Genomic DNA, 18,910 nt, shown 5'->3' on the forward strand with positions numbered 1-18,910 from the left:
CTCGCACCCCGCTCCGGGGCCCAGCTCCCGCCTGCGTCCCCAGCCGCGGGCCCCCAGCTCGGCCTCCCGGGGACTCTTCTCCTGTAAGCGGGGCAGCGGGGCAGCGGGGCAGCGGGGCGCGGCGGAGGGCCGGGAGGCTCCCGGGCAACGTGGCTGTGGGGACGGGCCGCTCCCCCTCCGCGGGGGCGCCAGTGCGCGGCCCAGGCCAGCGGGTGTGGACTCGCCTGGCTCTTCCGGCTCAGGGCTCGGCTTCTCCACCCCAGGGAGGCGGGGCCCCCCGGGGCGCGGCTGGCTCTGGGCGCCCACAGGCCGGGACGGCGGGAGCGGCAGGAGCACCGTCCACTGCGCCCGCGGCGGGCAGGCGCTCGCAGAATCCAGCGCTCCCGGAATCAAGTGGGCATCCACGCGGATCCTGACAGGCTGCAGCACTTAAATAGGAGAGGAACCCGCAAGTCCCAACCGTGATGAGTGCAGGGACGAGGAAATGAGGGCCAGCAGGAGGCTCTCCCTCCAGGTGGATGGCCCGCCCTAGGGTAGGACTAGCGCAAGGAGACGCACCGCCCCAGGGTGCGCGCTCTCCGGGTCTTGCGCAGGCACCTGCCGCTGAGGGGAAGTGACCACACCCGGGACAGCGACGTTGGTGCCAGCAAGAGTGGGCCCATGGTAGGCGACGGGTTCATTAAGACACAAGATAGGAGCATCGTTTCTGCGATGTTCTGACCAAAGACACATCACAGAGAAACCGGGGGACTGCCTGCTGCACAGCCCGCCGTGGTTTTCAGGAAAGTCAGTGACGGGCACAGCGGGCCACGAGAGCCGGGTGCTGCCACCCTGAGCAGACGCGGCTTGTATGAAGGGGAGACCGTCCACACTTCCACCAACACAGACGGGGTCTCTGGTGAAGAGTTACCCAAAGCCCTCCTTGTACCTGGCAACTCTTAGGTAAATTTGAAGCTGCTTCAGCAATACAGGATTATACAGAAAGGACAAGGACTTAGGGTTCTTGAGCTTGAGAAAGATTAACCTGGAGTCAGGGGACCTGCACTGTAAAGTGTCTCGGTGCAGATGGTGGGCGGTCATCCCCTTTACCCACAACTACAACATCACATCAAGATGAGCTGCTTTGTGTTAATTATAGGAATTTCTTCCCACAGAGCTTGGTTACCAGGGTGACCAATGATTACTTTGTTCTGATACCAAAGTAGTAGTATTCTTGACTGACCAAGAATAACACAATCAGGGAGACACCTGTTTATTGGCAGAGCGTGTGAAGCGGTGTGTGTGCTTACACACATTTTTCACTGTTTCTTAGGGACTAAAAAGCATTGAGGCTGTCAGGTAAAAGCTGCCCAGTGATAGGAAGAGCACTGTGGGTGGTGTGGAGGGAATCAGCCACTGACATTGGTAATAAAAATTCCCACTCACATCATAAGCTGAGCCAGGGGCATTTCAAGGAGCCCAAAGTAAACGGATGACATATGGCCAGCAACGGCCAAGCATCTGAGTTGCTCCCTGACCCACCGGCCCCCAAGAAGCCAGTTTCCTAGGCACTGGCAGAGGGCTCTGGGGGCACAGACAAGGGCGGCCCAAAGTGGGCCAGGCGATGCCCAGGGCACAGGGGTTGCAGGGGAGGAACCAGAGCACAGGGAACCCGAGGCTTTTATAAAAGGCAACAAACTGACCCTGCCTCAGAGGCAGACATGCCGTAATCATAGTGATCAGTCCACAAGCATTGCTTTGCTCTGGGGGAAGATGCTCTAACTCCTGCGGCCACATCGTCCACACACAGCCTTGAAAAGATCCTGGCAAAGGCAGAAAACCTGCTCTGCTTGAGACACCTAGAGAGAGCCACATCCCAATGTCCCAGCTTAGTCACTGAGAATACAAGTGGAAGGAAGGGATTTAATCAACTAATTCCATAGACAAGGGGTCAGGCCTAGAGAAGTTAGCCATCAGCACCAGGCTCCCCAGGCCCGAGGTGCCAGGTCACCCACCCCTGGCTTTGCTGGCACATGAGCTGCTTTGTAGACTCTGGCCTTCCTGTTTATGTATGAATACTCTTACATCATTAGAGCGCAAGCATGCCAGATAGGCTCATCTGGGAAAGCATCTTAAATGGTTGAGGCAATCCACTGTAAAATTAGATTTTCCATAATCTGATCATTCTTTTTGAAAAACCCCTCCCGCACCCACCATATCTTAAAAGCTATTAAACATTTCTCCTACAAACAAGCAACAAACATACTGATACAATTTCTTACCATTCCCTCTGAGCAAAGTCCAGGAGAGAAAAAACCCCCATCACTTAAAATAGTTCAATCTGTGCCAGGAATAAGGTGGATACAGGACAAAAGATACCCTGAGTTTGTTATTTCAACAGGATACGGAGTCTTTAAATTTCAAGCTTCTTTAGAAGTTTGGAAATAGATTTTTTTTTAATATTTATTTATTAATGAGAGACACACAGAGAGAGACAGAAACACAGGCAGAGGGAGAAAGATGCAGGCTCCCTGTGGGGAGCCAGATATGGGACTCAATCCCAGGACCCCTGAGATCATGACCTGAGCTGAAGGCAGATGCTCAATCACTGAGCCTGGAAATAGATCTTTAAAGAGGATTAGATGCAGTAATATAAACCAACGCCACTGCTATTTCTGGGGAATGTCCTTCATGTCTCATGAACGCAGAGGGTGATACAAGAATTGGTTTTCATTTCACTTCAAGTCACTCTCAAGCCCCTTTTAAGTGAGAGGAAATGGACAATTATCCTCAAGGATAGAAAATATGGCATTCTCACACTCTTCAAACCCAACAGATTTATTGCAAATTCAGCATTGTTGTGTTGTGTTAACCCTTACTGCAAATGTTATGTACAGAAAATGTCCATCTTTAACCAGGTATAACTCACCCCAAACCCAAGTAAGTAAATATACAGGAGTTTTAAAATAATGCAAAACTATTTTTATTATTCTTAAAGTCAGCACAGTGGCTTTTAGCATAACTCCCCATTTCTAATACAAAATTGGATTAAAGAAATATCAGCCAATGTCTAGACCACGAACAACTTTGAAGATAAAAAAAGAATTCTTCTGTAAATAAAAAAAAAATTGATTTTAAAAGTTTTCTTTAGTGGTGAATCAAGAATGAATCACTACATTGCTGTAGAATCTGTCAAATAGATTACAAATCTTGATTTAATACAATGGTCTTCGTGCTGTAAAGCATTACACATAAAAAAGATTAAAAGGCAAAATCTTTTATGATTACTGCCTATTGCTCCTGCCACTGAATCTTTATTCTTAGTGCTTTAAGTACTTCATTCATCAACCATATGAGAAACTACCCCAACGCCTCTCTGTGAAGGACAGGTGGATGAGACAGGGAGCACGGGCTCATCTGTGTGTGTGCGTGCGCATACACACACACACAAACACACGCCCACGCCCACGAGAAGGGAGCCGTTTCACATGGGGTCAACGGTGACAAATAGGACACCTGGCTATAAACCTTACCAAGGCAAAGAAAATGTCTTTACTGGAGAATCACAGTGCTTCCAACCTTACAAAAATTCTGCCTGCAAGATGCAATTAGGTTTTTAAATGCTAATTTTCGTTAGAAGAAGGTAAAGATAAAAGACCCCGAATGTGAATGTAAGCACTTTTGAAATTCTATTCTAAAAACCCAAAACTCCTACATCACCTGAATAGAGATTAAGTGGCAAAAAAAGAAAAAAATCTAGATTACTTGTACAAAGTGCCAATTATATGCTTTCATCTCTGCCTCACTTCATATGGTCGATATGAGGAAAATAATAGATTAGCAATGATCGACGGATTTTTTTGGTGAGGGGGGGCCACAATATTGATTTTTGAAATAAACTGGAAAAAAAAAAAGGCAAAAAGCAGGCATGAAAAGTCCCTAAAAATAATGCCCAGAAGAAAGCAGTCCTATTTATCTTACATATTTCCTTAAAAAGATGTTATGCACATTAATCTGAGGGATCATTTAACGTTAAAAATGTGTATCTTCATGAGTTACAGGTATTTTTCAGCAAAAGGGGAAAGAACAGAGCTCTACTTATATTTTTAAAAAAATATTGTACCTGTGCTGACACGTGCATTTCTTGCACATAAATGTTACTCTGGAGTTTGGGAGATCAGAGACTGCTAGGTAATAATTGTAAGGCTCAAGTTCAATTTGCTTAGCGCAGCAGCAGGCAGGGGAGCACAGAACTGCCAGCTAACAACACGGGGCCCAGTGAAATGCTGCACCTGGATGAAACAGAAACTTGACCAGACAGGGGAGTCAGTCACGAAGACACAGGTTCCCGGTCGTCAGTACATCCTCAGAAGGTAAAGCACAGCCTGAGGGCCCCACACTGGGCTGCCAGGCAGGCAGGTGCACCTCTGAATCCCCGAGGGTCCCCCCTCCACCCCGTCCAAGCACTGAAGTATCGATGGAGGCAAGGAGACCTCAGAGTAGGGCACTTCCGCTGGCATTTCTAAGGGACGTTTTTATGTTATCTGGCGCCGTCTGTGTTCTCCAGTGGACGGAGTCCCACACCTCTAGAACCCCCGCCACCTCAACATTGCAAGCACTCTACCCTCGTTTTAAGTTTAGTAGGTGTGCAAAGGCAGCTCATCCTCTCAGCTCACTACAAAAGTGTAAGACAGTCGAGAACCTTGGAGCTGTACTCAAGATGCCCAGGGATCACTCCCAAGGGCCCATCACTCCCTGAGCACACACACAGAAGACGCCTGCCACTGACCCATGTCCTGACTTCAGACAGACCCTGCAAGGGTAAGTTTTCATCGTCTGGACATCACAGAGGCAAAGGAAAATATCATTAGAAGTTCTGCTCGGTTAAAAAATTATCTGAACTTGAAATTAGTTCATGTGCCAAATTATTATATGGTAAACATTTTTAAAAGAAAAAAATTAATCACACTTCCTAACTTCATTTTTTATTTATTATTATTCCAAAGCAGATATGCTAGGATGAGATAGTTCTAAAAATACAGTTATCTATTCTCAAAACCCTGGTTATGCAGGAGGCTAGAAATCTCGTCAGAAGACATTTATCAACCATTAAAATATAAAGATCAACCTGTATGCCACCAAAGGTTCAAGTGAAATTATGTCTTTACAAAACCTCATATTTTCAAGGAATGTTTTGCAAAGAAGCAGCTTTTTATAATTAGGAAGTAAATAAAAATAATATATTAATGTCTTGCGTTTGCCTACTAATAGTTAATAAATTGAGAAAACTCATAAAATGAATCATTGATCTTTTTTCTTTTTCTTTGACGAAAATAAAGGTAGGCTTTAGATTCACCTGGTAAGGCCTTAAGCAGGCAGTTCACCAATACAGTTCACTGAACTATGCTTTCTGTACAATTAGTAATTAAATAAACCCCTTTTAGAGACTGTCCTGAGAGATGACATTTAATGCTACAACCAAAATAAATAACCTAGCAAAAACAAAATTTTTTAAATTCCAATAATTTCAACTTTGGAGATATCTGTTCACCAAAATTAATCAACATTTCTAAAATATTTTAATACAAAATTATAAAAGAAAAGTGCATTAAAAGCAGAATCTTTAAAACTCTGGCACAATTACAATTATTCGGAATATATGGACTATAGCCAGGTACACACTGACATTCCAGGAAAACCTCAAGATATATAATAAGTCCAGTATCACAAGAATAAGTGAAATAAGGCTTTTTTTTCCTTAAAAAAATATACAATACACAAAGCAGTTTGGAAAAAAAAAGTAATATTATTTAACAGTTTTCTGACTTAAATATTTTCACATAACAAAAGTTTTTATATCACCATCAATATTACTTATGTACAGATGCCAAAAGTGAACAACAAAAAAATCAAAAGATGCCCTTTGAAAAAATAACAGTGAAAATGTCTTTCTTCAGGAATCTGAAATGAGCTCCTCTCTTAATATACAAAGTCCATACAATATTTATAATAAAACTGCTCTCTTCTGAAACCAGGGAGGCCATGAGACAAAATAAAGGCAATTATTTTTCAGGAAAAAAAAAAAAAAGCAAAACAACCCCACCTTTATGTTACAATGAAAAAGATACCCATTTATTAATATAATGAATACAATACTGATCTGAAGTGCTCGCGGGGAGGTAAAAACTCTGATGCTCACTCTGTAATCGGGACTAGTGCTTCTATTTACAAAATATACTGTTCAGCCACACAGAGGCCCATATATCTGTATATGTACATATGTATTTATATATAGAACATATAAATAATTGTGAAGGAGAAATTCACATGAAGTAAAGAACCTTCTGTCTTTGGAATGCTGTAGGAGCAACGCACACTCTGCCCGGCCCGGGCTGGGATTTGGTTTGGGACGTGTTCCATGTGGCACCATTGATGACAGTAAAGAGTTCCCTGAAATCAACCACACACCTGCCTCTGCATGAAGAGAGAATCGTGGGGCTCGGACGGAAACAATGCTTGCTTACCGGGTGGACGGGGCCACGGGTCCCCACTGTGTCCTCAGCGCTAGGACACAGTTCTGCTCTTTCCTGCTCACGATGTATGGCTTGTGCTTTCTGCAACCATCTCACCCGTGGACCTGCATCTGGATTTACGAAGCAAGTGCGGCCCTCCACCCCCATTCCATGGGGACCGTTTCATCCTCATGTGTGTCTGGTTTACAGCCCCCCCATTATGCCCCGATGCTGCATTCTTGTAGCTAATGGTTCAAGAATCGTAATGCAGAGAGAACTGGTCCAGCCATCTCTCCAGGTATTATATTAACTTATGGTAGACTAGAAAGAGTCAATTTCTAATTTCAAAATGCACAGAGAAAAGACATGGAAAACACTTCCCTGTGTGTTTTAACGTTTTTCTGAACTTCATGCACCTATTTTATGTTTGTTTTATAAGCTATGCTTCTTAGAACAGAAAGCATGAAGGAGAACCTACCTTACTTTTTCCATGTTAATGTTGGTCTTTGCTAATACAAAGAGGTCACACTATAGTGATAGTAAGATCCAGTTATTTCTTTTGTAACTAGATGTACTGGCCACCAACGAGACGGTAGGACTGCTGTAGTACCTGAGTTCAATGATTTGTAGACAAGTGACAACACGTGTTCACACTGCTCCCAGTTCTTTCCTATCAGTCTCTGAAAGACAATGATTCTTTAGATACTTTTATAGCTAAAAAACTAGTGTGGTTAACATTTTAACACTTGAAGCTTCAAGACAGAAATTCCGAGCGCTCCATTCTTCGCAACATCTAATTTCAGAAACAGCCTTGAGGGCAGGATGGGCCGCGCGTCAGAACACATTGGCCAGCGCTTGCCACTCGCTAGCGGACTCCTGCACCACCTCCTCCAGATGGAGGGTCCGGCTCAGCTCCTCAGCTCCGTGCTCCTGCTGCACCACGGGCTCCTGCAGATTTCCTGCAGCACAGACAAACATCAGGCGGAGTCTCAAACACTCAGCAGCACATGGGTATTCACGTTTAAATAAAGACAATCTAAATCGCAACCAAAAATTTCTAAATTGATTTGCTTTCCATCCCCAAGGGAAAAAGAATAACTTGAGATGCAGGTTAATAGTGTCGGTAGCAATTCCTGCTTTTTGAACATGAATAGACGCTGCCCTTGTAGCGGGGAACTCCAGCTTACAGCAGCACGAGGTCAGCGATAAGCGATTAATTAAGAGTGACAGCCAGACAACACACACAAAACCTAGCAGTATGCAGAGGTGAAGGAATAAACATCCCCTCCCATGAGAACCACCACCACCACCACCACCACCACCACCACCACCACCACCACCGGTCCCTCCCAGGCTCACGTCACTTGCAGACCACACTGTCCCAAAAACTAGGGAGTCATGCATACAGCAGCGGCTCCACCTGTGACCCCCACCAGCACCCAGTGCTGCCTGGATGAGGCAAGGGGCCTCCCCTGCCCTTTCCCACATGGACAGCGGCATCCCGAGATGCTGGGTGGGACATGGGAACCCCGCTCGGCCAGCAACAGTGCTGAGTGGGTGCCGTACCTGCCCTTTGAGCGTTGGGATGCACCGGCTCCACCGTCACCCAGAGCCAGCCCTTGTCCCAAGACCCTGCGGAGGGGCTGCGCCACAGCCCACTCCTAGCACTTGCTCCACTGCCACGACCACCTGAAGGCCTGACCCCCGGCTGCACGGCGCACAGCTTACCGGTGTAGCTGTGTGCCCGCTTCATGTGGAGCTTCATGTTGCTCTTCTGGGTGAAGCCCATGATGCAGTAGTCACACTTGTAGGGCCGCTCCCCTGTGTGCTTCTTCATGTGCACCTGCAGGGCACTCTTCTGGTTGAAGGCTTTCTCACAGAGCGTGCAGTGGAATGGCCGCTCTCCTGGGGGTGGGTGGGGGCGGCACTCAGTGTCAGCACAGACCCAGAGCCCTGAGGGACGCACATGAGGTCACCGTCCTTCCATCCCTCCCACTGCTAACTCATGAGTTTCTAGCAAATCTGCCCCATGGTGAGACATAGAATAAAACCTTAATCCACAGCTACCGGAACTCCCAGAAATAAAAGTAGAGCCCCTATGCTTAAAATAGTGTTCCTAAAACACGTTGGGCAGTAAAGCAAACCCACACCAAGTACACGAGAATGTCATATCTACCTAATCACAAGTAATTTATCCAATATTTTCTAAAATGTCATTTTAATTCCTTTGATGTTGATACAGAAGCCCAAGAATGGAAGGGATGTTGCCCCTTGACTCCTGCCAGAAGCCCCACTCATCTCCCTGCTGCGCACTCCCGGGCCTGCATTCTCTGACTTCCCCACACACTTGTCCCCTACCAAGTCCCCCTGGGCCCAGAAGGTTCTTTCCTGTTGACTCTGGACGGCTGCCGCCTGGCCAGGCACCTGCTCCCTTTTCCCATGTGGCTTCCCCAGACATGCCCACATGAAGCCCCATGTGGTTGCCCTGAGGACACCTGCTGTGCATCTTCCCCAGGTAAACCCCCTGTCACTCTGTCTGTCCCTCCATCCAGTGGCCAAGACACAGGAGGGCTTCCCACTGTCCCCCAAGGTGGCCCCGACACGTCCTGCCCCAATCCCAGGGCATGAGCACATGATAACAGCACGCCTGCACCTGTGTTCCTGTGCCTGGAGGACAAGGATGTCATAGATGTGGTTATGGCCACTGGTCAGAGAACCTGGGCTGAGTCACAGGGAGACTTTCAGAGCAGAGGGTCCTGTGGCTAAAGGCAGAAAGGGAGCTGCAGGGACCAAAGGCTGTGCAGGGGTCTTTGCAGGCTTGAAGGCGGCATGCACACAGAGGGGATGCATCCCGGCCAGCGGCAAGCAGGGCCCAGAGCCATCTGCCATCTACGGGCTTCTCTAAACCTTCGGAGCGCCTAGCTTGTTCTAAGGGCAAACAGGAGTTTCTATCCCTTAAATCTGAGTAAATACATCAGAAGTACAGCATCGCTATCTTTCACTCAAAAGCTATTTGCCAAACACCTGGTTGGTGCTGGGTCTATGCTGACAATACAAGGAGGCCCGTGGGCCAGCCAGGGGCACTGGGGTCACAGAGGCCTCCTGGGGAAGGGGTCCAAGCTGACACCTGCAGGTGAGTCAGAGACGGCCAGGCCAAGGGAGATGGGGCCGAGGGGCCCAGCAGAGAGGATGCTCAGTGAGCAGAATCAGGACTCCAGAAGGCAGGCAGGTGTGAGACCCTGAGGGTCCCCAAGGCTGGCCGCCGCAGGGCAAGGGCCCACTGTGCAGCAGTGGGCGTGACGGCTCAGAGGACACCAGGGTCCCACCCCCAGGTGCTCAGACAGGAATCCGAGGGTCCATCTGCCAACCTCCCGCGGTTTCCGGCTGGCTCTGTGGACATGCAGGGCTGCTGGCTGGAGCGGAGGCAGGTCCCGCAGTGGGTCCTGAGGTGAGAGGCCACCACAGAGCCACAGAATGGGGTTGGGACAGTGGTGTCTCCACGTGAGCTGCAGTACGCCTTGAAGGGTGGCAGGCGTGGAGGGTGCAAGTGAGTTGTCAGGGAGCCGGACCAAGGGCAGATGGGTAAAGAGTTTAGGTCTTGGTGATCTTGGTTTGACAACACAACAGACCTGGGCAGGGTGGTGACAAGATGTAATAGGAGTAGAGGGACTGGTGTTCCCACAGTAGGAGGAGCTGGCAGCTGGAAGTGGGGGGGACCCCGATACAGGCAAGGTCCCCAGAAGCCACGGCAGCCCTTGCCTAATGGTTCTACTGCCCACGGTCACCAAGGACACTGCAAAATCTTTTACTTGAAAAGTCAACATGATAAATTGATGAAAAATTAGGGGAAAAAACAGAATCTTGACGCTGGCTTTATAAATAACATATGACATCGTAAAATACGTTTTCTCACCAGCCCACCTCTGCTGCCAAGACCTGGACCTGGGAGCACACAGCTCACGGTTACCTGTGTGGATGCGGCTGTGCCGCTCCAGCTGGCTTGGCTTGGCGAACGCCTTTTCGCAGGTGTCACATTTAAACACTCTTGGCTTCTGGGAGCTCAATGAGGGGCCAGCTTGATGTGTCTGCATATGCTCCTGTTGAAGACCACACACAAAAGGAAGAAATACTCACGACCGTGGCAGAGCTCTGCAGACTCGCAACAGAGCTGCGACCATGGGAACCCCGGTGAGCAGTACAGTTGCTGAGGACCATGTGGGATGAGCATCCTCAGGGATTTAGTCGTGGGCGTGGGGCCCCTCACAACCCCGGGTACCAGCTGTGCGGCTCCCTCCCTCATTGCCAACGACCTTGATGGCTTTAGGAACACGGTCAGCTATCTGGTGGGAGGGTCATCAACTGAGTCTGTCTGGGTGCTTCTCATGACGAGACTGGGCTCTGGGCTGAGGCAGGTAAAGTGCTATTTCCATCCACCCGTGCGGACCGACCTCCAGCACAGGGCGCAGGCTGCACTCCAGGTGGTTCTAAGGTGGCCGCGGTCTCTCCGGCCCCCTCATACACCCTCCACAAGGAGGAGGAGATGACTCCGGGGCTCATAGCTAAGGAAGGGACGCCCCTGATGGCAGCGTCCACACAGACTGTCGGTCCTCGCTTCCTTACTTACTAATTTCTGCACTCAGTCACACTTCCATCGGGAAGGACTCAATGGTATTTATTTTGTACTGTGGGTTATAATGCAACACCACTTAATACATCTTCCTGCTGGAATTTTTCCAGCTCTGGCCATAGGGAGCTTTTCCTGTCGAGGGCTCTCGTGTGCCTTGGACGTGTCCCCGTCACTGCGAGTGGCACGGACTACCTACTTATCTCCTGACACAACTTCACCTCAGGATGTTCGTGGAGAAGTTATGCCTCATAGATAGAAATATATATTATTAAAAACATCTTTAAAATTTTTCTTTAATCATACAGCCTCTTTGAAAGGTTTCATGCTCTATTAGACAGTATTATCATAGCTATCATCTCAGCCCTCTCCACTGTGAGGGAAGCACTGTGAGGGAAGTGCTAAGCACTTTATATTCCTCAAAATAACCATAAAATCTAAGTATTAATGTCTTCATTTTACAAATTATAAAACTGAAGATGTGCAGGTTACGTGACCCAGCCAACGTCACAGAGATTCTAAGTATTAGGGTCAGATTCAGACAGGGACCAGGCAGGGGAAGCCACACACACATCTCCCTTTGCAAGATTTTGCTTCAGTTTGTTTAGAAAACAAACAAGGCATCCTCTTTTCAGAAAACATGGCAGAGAAAGAGGGGAGGCGCAGAAACTGGACACACATCAGGAGGGCAGAAGTCTAGGTGCTGTTGTACAGGAAGGCGGGGATCCATCATGGGCTACTTAATGGTCAGATGATGACAATTTTGGTTACAAGGCGCACTGGCTGGGGAGCCTTGGGGCCGCCTCCACCAAGCAGGCCACCTGACCACCCTGGAACTCACTTCCCAGGCCCTTCCTCTTCCCCCTCCCTAATGTGTGCACGTCCCGGAGTTCATCTGGCCACTCTCACAGCATGCAGACCTCTGCACCCTGTCTCAAGGGGGTGCTGACCCAGCTGGTGCGGTGTCCCCAAGCCCCTGTGGGAAGTCCTGCCAAGTGTGGGCCCCAGGGCAAGGGGCATTCCTGCTTCCCCCCAGCCTGGCCCGTAGGTATTTTCACCATCTGCCACTCTGAGGGTGTAAGTCACATGGGACACGCGTCAGAACTGCACATAAACATAACTGCTCACCTGTACACCCAGCAGACCTGTTAAAACTAAAATCTCACTGACTTCCTCCAAACCACAGAAAAATCTGTTACTCTTTCCCTTCTGTGAGCACGACTCAGGACTTCTAACAGATCACACACCCTCCAGTGAAGGTCTCTAACCCTGGAGCCCACTGCCAGGCCAGAGCAGAGCTTACCTTGAGGTGCGTGGCACGCTTGAAGGCCTTCCTGCACACAGGACACACATGGATGCGCTCGCGGCCATGCACCTCCTTGCTGTGGTGCAGCAGCAGGGCTGCCGATGCAAATGTGCGGCCACACTCCAAGCACTGGTGCAGCCGGCCCTCCTTCTCAGGTGGCCCTCCTGGTGCCAGGCTGGCCGATACATCAGTTACCTGCAGCAGGTTGGAAAGCCCGGACTTTACTCAGTGGCTGCGGTTTGCAAAGGGACAAATGACAAGATGACAGAGACACACCATGCAGGTGCACCCGGCCCATGGCACTTTCATCCCAGGAAAGGCCAGCGGGGTGGGGGCAACGGCCTCGGATCAGATGGGCAGACCCGGCTCTGGCATTACTATCCTGGCTGCTCCAGCCCTGTGTCCTCATCTGATAAACAGTCATTGCTGACACCACCTCCCTTTTGGGGCTGGGGTGGGGCTCCAGGAGCTGATGGATACCGGGTGCTGAGAGCGATACCCGGCTCACAGCATGCACTAAGTGCGGTGGGTAGTAGGTTAGCTTAGACAAAAGTAAAGGACATGACCCCCAAAATGCTACTGCTATGGATGAAGATCGTTTCTCAGCAAACTGCGGTATAAGTCATACTTAGCAGAAGGTGTGTTACTTCTTGATTGCATGAAAGCATTTCCCCAAACTTTGAATCACAACCAATTACATTTTCAAATCATTTTAATGGGATGCCATTAACACCCTGAAAACAAATAAAGCAGGAGTTTGTGACTGAGCTTTTACAAATAGGAGTCTAGTTTTGCAGATAAAAACTTGTACATGATAACTTAATGAAAGAAAATTATAAATAGTTATAATGAAAATTGATGGGATTTGTCAACATTTTTAACCTAGTTTATTAAGTACTTTCTCATAATTTTATGATATATAGAAAGGGATAAAACTTAAGAATATTTAATAAAAGATTTCTACAAAGTGCTCTAAGATCATTAACATATGCTATAATAATAAAAAAAGGAATTTAATAAAAAAAGGAATAAAACCAAAAAGCTCAGAAGCACAAAAGTGACGCAGTCATGTCATATGCCATGAAGTGGGTATTATTCTGTGATGCTTGTGTCAGGTATAGTGTGTCTACATGTGAGGGTCTGTGTGTACAAAGCCAAGAAACCACAAACACATGAAACTATGTGTTCAGTTCAGCATGTAAAATATATTTCTTGTGAGTCAAAAGAAAGTCTGAAAGGCACAGGAACAAATGCATCAGTCTGCTCAATAACTGCAGGTGTAAACCACGTGATTAAAGCAGGCAACACACAGCCAGGCGCATGGGCTAAAGCCGGAGGCCGGGGCTAGGGCTCTCCAGGGGTGCTCGCAGCGCCCCCAGCAGCTACCCTGATGGAACGCTGTGAACGCTCGGTGCCTGTGTCCCTCCGCTGTGCCCGCAAGTCCACCAGCTTGCTCCGAGTCCTCTAGGCACTGCCGGGGCTGAGGGTCCCTGAGCCAAGTGTGCTAAAGTGACACAACTGACCTTCCGCTGGATGAGCTTCGGCTGGAGGAGACTCCCTGTGCTGATCTCATTTCTTTATAAAGAAGGAGGCCTCATCCCATGGAAAGACCAGTGAGTAATTTCCCTGAAACTCATTTGCTCAAACTGCACAGAACATAGGACCGCTCAGAGTCAGTAACTACTTACTATCTGTAATTTACCGCTAACTCTGAAAAGCTTTAAGGAAGAAGTTTTTAGACTCTTCTATATTTACAACTATCATTTACTAAATGTTCTAAACCCTCAAAACATGCACCTTAAGGAAAAAGGTAGTCAAATGACAAACAGGCCACACACACACACATGCGTGTATATGAAAAATGTACAACCAGACCTAGAAGAATCAGCAGAGGTATTACAAGAAAACCCTCAAAAAGAACTAAACGCAAATCAAAGGCCACATGAAGTCTGATCAGCAGGCAAACAGAAGGAGACACTAGTAACTTTAAAACTAGCCTCACACATGACTGGTTTCTATATCTTATTTTGTGGCATGAAAACCTCATCGCAGCAAACCACAAACCGTGGACTGTCAGTGTCGGTATCCACCATTGGACACGGGCTGTCCCCAGGCCCAGTGCAGCTCAACACCTACTCTTCACCCCCACTGGGCCAGAGATGCCCTCCAGGGGTGGTCCCCAGCTCCCTGAGCCCTCCCTCAACCCATGTTCCCTAAACCCGCAAACGAGTGTGAATGCACGTGCACAGCATACCTGGTAGGCGATTTCCTCACACGCAGCAGCGGAGGGCTGTGGAGTGTGGCTCACCAAGATGACCTGCGGCGAACCTGCTCCCCCCTGGCCTGAGAGCGAGGGGTCGGTGAGTAAGGCTGGGAACTGCTGGCCCTGCAAAGACAGACTGCTTCAGAAGGCGTAACGTTATCAAACCCAGTGGTGACCTCAGTTACCACTTGTGGTGCAGTTACTGTGGACAGTGGGCAGGTCCTCAGGGAAGTTCACCACAGAAGCACCCCGTGACCCAGCATGGCATCCCCAGGCACCTGCTCCAGACACATGAAACCCAGACACATGAAAATGCTCAAAAATAATATCCCCTCCAACGCTCGCGCTCTTCACAGTGGCTGCAGAGGGGGAAACAACCCAAATATCCATTAGCTGGTGAGGGATGTGCAAAGTGAGGCACGTCTGTGTGGCGGAACACTATTCAGTTGAAGGAAAGCACTGGTGTACGGCACGAGCCACAGCACGGATGAGCTCGATGACAGGATGCCAAGTGAGGCGGGCTGGCCACAGACCACATGCTGTGGGCTTCCACGGATGTGAAATGCTCAGGACAGGCGGGTCTACAGACACAGCGTGGCTGTCAGGGGCCTGGGGCTGAGGGACGGACCACTAACCACTCACGGTGCCACGTGTCCTTTAAGGGTGAGGAAATGTTCCAAAACTAGATGTGCTCACGGGTGCACAGCTCTGTAAATAGACTAAAGACCATTAAATTGTATACTTTCAATAAACGGGTGGCCACTATGGTAGGTACAGTATATCTCAACAAAGTTGTAAATGTACATACAAAGAACACTTACTTGTTCAAAAACGCACACTCAGTTTTGCTATGCATACAAACTACTTTGAGTCTTACTCCCACTCCAGCCTACCGTATCTCACTACTGACCATGAATCTGAGACAAAAAGGGAGAATGAAAGAGTGGGGGGTGGGCCAGGGGCATGCACACAGGGACAGCTGGGCCGACCACAGGCCTCAATGCCAAGCCACACAAACTCAGTACCCATACAATGTGTACTGCAAGCCAGCGCACTTTACACGTGATCAGAACACGCACGTGAAACACAAAGATGTGAAGGGCCAACATCAACACACAGGTAGGGAGGCAAGGACAGCAAGGATGCTTTGGTCATAAGGCACATGGCCCATATCACTGGTGCCCCTGGCTGAGAGAGCGGGTGTTCCTCGCGTCTTCGGGGCATGCTGAGCTCGATGGGGCAGATAAGCCTGGAAGAGGTGCAGGACTGAGAAGTATTTAAAGAATTTCAGGTCCACTTCTCATGGGAAAGATACTGTGGTACGCAGACAGGGACAGAGAGGCCATGGGATGGAACACAGGGCACAATATACATTTACAAGGACAGTATCGTGGATTCTAGAGAAAAAGAGCCTTTTTTTTTTTTAAAGATTTATTTATTCATGAGATACATAAAGAGAGAGAAGCAGAGACACAGGCAGAGGGAGAAGCAGGCTCCACGCAGGAAGCCTGACGCAGGACTCGATCCCGAATCCCGGGATCAGGCCCTGAGCAGACGCTCAACCGCTGAGCCACCCAGGCGTCCTGAGAAAAAGAGCTTCTTAAATTGATTTGAATTCTCTGCTTTTTATAGGCAGTTTTAAAAAAAAGTGAAGTGATATTTTAAGGTATCTCCTTAAATTTTTTTACACGGAATTTGGGCAAGTTCCTATCTATATCAACAAAGCTTCATGTCCGCCATCCCCTCACATAGGGGAGTTAGCTGCATAGCGCTACCTTCAAACACCAGTCACTGTACTCTTCTGCACTCTTGCTTTTGCCACCACTCTTACCAGACTACACAATTTTGGAAAATTGTGCCAATCAAAAATAATAAATTTGCACTTTCTAATTAATCAGACAAATATGCCTGGCTGCTGGCCAGAAATTCTGGTGCATGTAGGAACCAGTGTTGGCTTAATACACTTACATGTTCTCAAAGGAAAGCTAAGACCTCTGAGACTGTGAGCTTACGCAGGTTTATTGGAGGAAAAGACAAGTTACAGAAGTAAGGAATAGATTAGCAACTGTCAGGGGAAGGGGCAGTAGGTAGTAACATGAGGGACCTCGAGGGATGGAATGTTCTGGGTCTTGACTATAACTACGACAATACCTGGTTGTGATATTGTATCTACAGTTTTGCAAGATGCTACCACCTGGGGAAGCTGGGTAAAGGGTACCCAAGATCTGTCTGCATCATTTCTTAATACTCACTGTAAATCAATAATTATCTCAAATAAAAAGTTTAATTTTAAAAACTCCCAATATAATGTAATCTACTGGCTTATTATTGGTGTTTCAATTGCTAACATTAAGTATTCTTCACACATACACCTGATTTAAAAATCAAGTGTCTAGTAAAATAAATGCTCAACAATTAGCCACACTCACAGAAGTGGTGACCTGAATCTCAAAGTCCTTTATTTTCGGTTCGTGTTATTACTTGCACTGTTATTTACCTCTTTGCTGTATTTGGTTTACACTGAGATGGGAGCGGCAGGAATTCTCTGAGCCCTGGCAGAGTAAAACAGGCCCCAATGACCAGCTGCACCAGAATCACCGAAGGCGGGCAAGCACTAGCAGATTCCAGCCACACCCACCGCTGCTGAACCAACCTTGCAGGAGGAACCTGGGTATTGTGATGTGCAACCTGGTTTGGGAAATGCTGAGAAAACATCGCCAAGGGCTCCCATCCAGACGGACGAGGCTCGGCATGACAGCCGACCTGATTCCCTACCACATCCCTGTAAGTTGACCTCACTCACTGTGCCCATGTTCTCATCTCGCCAGGATCTGCTCTCAGCAACTCATCATTTCCATGCCCCAGACAACTCCGACTGAACTCAAATTCACACTGTGCCTCTGTGAGAACATCCAGACACTGAGAACCAGCCAGCCTGCACCGGGCACCACAGGAAGGCAGCATGAAGGCTTTGGAAGCCGGGGCCAGGACACCTCCAGTCACTACAGACACGACAGTGACTGCAGAACTGCCCGCTTTTCACACGGAGCATCTTTAATCACAGCTGCCATGGTCACATGCTGATGTCTTATTGAGACCCAAAAAAACACATTTACCTGCCTAACTAGTAAGTTTTAAATGTTTTGTACCAGGTCAATAAAGTTAGAAAAAAACAACAAACCTACAAGAATTCATATAAAATAGAATGTGCTTCAAGGATGAGTCAGTTACTTCTTTTTGTTTTCAGAACAAGAACTGAAAAATCACTTTGCTTTCTTGAATAGATTTTTAAGTGCACGCATTTCCTTATAAAATCGTCACATTTAGTAGCCTGATTCCCACCCCCGCCACCAACAGTCCAAAATTTGGAAAGAAAAACTCATTTCAAGTTTGTAGTTGAAAAAGAAATCTCTACAATTCATCAATTTTTCTTTTAATAGTTTCCCTAGTAAAGATACTACAAAGTTACCTTTAAAAAAAAAAAATTAGACCACCTCTTTTTGTTCTTCCCACCCTCTTCTCTCATGGACCTTATAAAGAAACAAAAAAGAAAAAAGAAAAAGAAAAATGATACACAATAAATGGATAGTACTTTCATGTGTTTTTAACATCTACAGTTCATGTCTCTGCAGTTTCCCAGGGAGGGCCTGACTTTCCACGTGCAGACACGGGGGATTGGCTGACGCATCTGCACATTGTTCTCACTTCACTTCCTCACTGAATTCAAGAAGCACATGTTGTGAATGGTTTGAAGGGACTACTGGTAAACCATGGATGTTTGCCTCTTAGTGACCGACTCTTGCCTGTAATGAACAACCATTTCTAGAACAGTTCATTTCTCATAACTGCCTTGGATTTCCAGCTCACACTTTTATGATCATGAACAATCCTAACAGTTTACATATTTATAAACATTTCCATATATGTTCATTAACCTTTTGACAATAAAATGATGGTTCTTTTGTGCAATAAATCACTATGTTTAGAAAAATAGCCCTCATAAAGCTAAGACAGGGTTGATCTGTTTTTTTTTAACTTTTCAGGGTATGAAGTCATTGTGAGTCCAATTAAAGTCCAGCAGCTAACAGAAGAGATTCAAATGAACCTACAGAATTTCAACTGCAGATTTTTTATACTATTGTTTTATACAATGTGTGCTAATTAATCAATTTGGGTTTAATTTTTTTAACTGATAATTTTTTTAAATTTTTACTTATTTATGTCAG

The 18,910-nt window shown here is 47.3% G+C and overlaps 1 protein-coding gene across 6 annotated transcripts in view; it reads right to left on the reverse strand.

Annotated features, from left to right (window-relative positions):
- Nucleotides 1–4,948: 4,948 nt before the first annotated feature.
- ZNF236 (zinc finger protein 236) overlaps nucleotides 4,949–18,910 on the reverse strand; it is a 104,113-nt gene continuing 90,151 nt past the window's right edge. For all 6 annotated transcript variants that reach the window (XM_072819412.1, XM_072819433.1, XM_072819443.1 and 3 more), the window contains 5 exons: nucleotides 14,676–14,807; nucleotides 12,419–12,616; nucleotides 10,459–10,588; nucleotides 8,220–8,396; nucleotides 4,949–7,450 (listed from right to left, as the gene is read on the reverse strand). In XM_072819412.1, the coding sequence (XP_072675513.1) occupies nucleotides 7,326–7,450; nucleotides 8,220–8,396; nucleotides 10,459–10,588; nucleotides 12,419–12,616; nucleotides 14,676–14,807 (762 nt within the window). In that variant the 3' untranslated portion in view covers nucleotides 4,949–7,325. The remainder of the gene's footprint in view (nucleotides 7,451–8,219; nucleotides 8,397–10,458; nucleotides 10,589–12,418; nucleotides 12,617–14,675; nucleotides 14,808–18,910) is intronic.

This window comes from Canis lupus, chromosome 1 (assembly GCF_048164855.1).
Source record: "Canis lupus baileyi chromosome 1, mCanLup2.hap1, whole genome shotgun sequence".
NCBI lineage: Eukaryota > Metazoa > Chordata > Mammalia > Carnivora > Canidae > Canis > Canis lupus.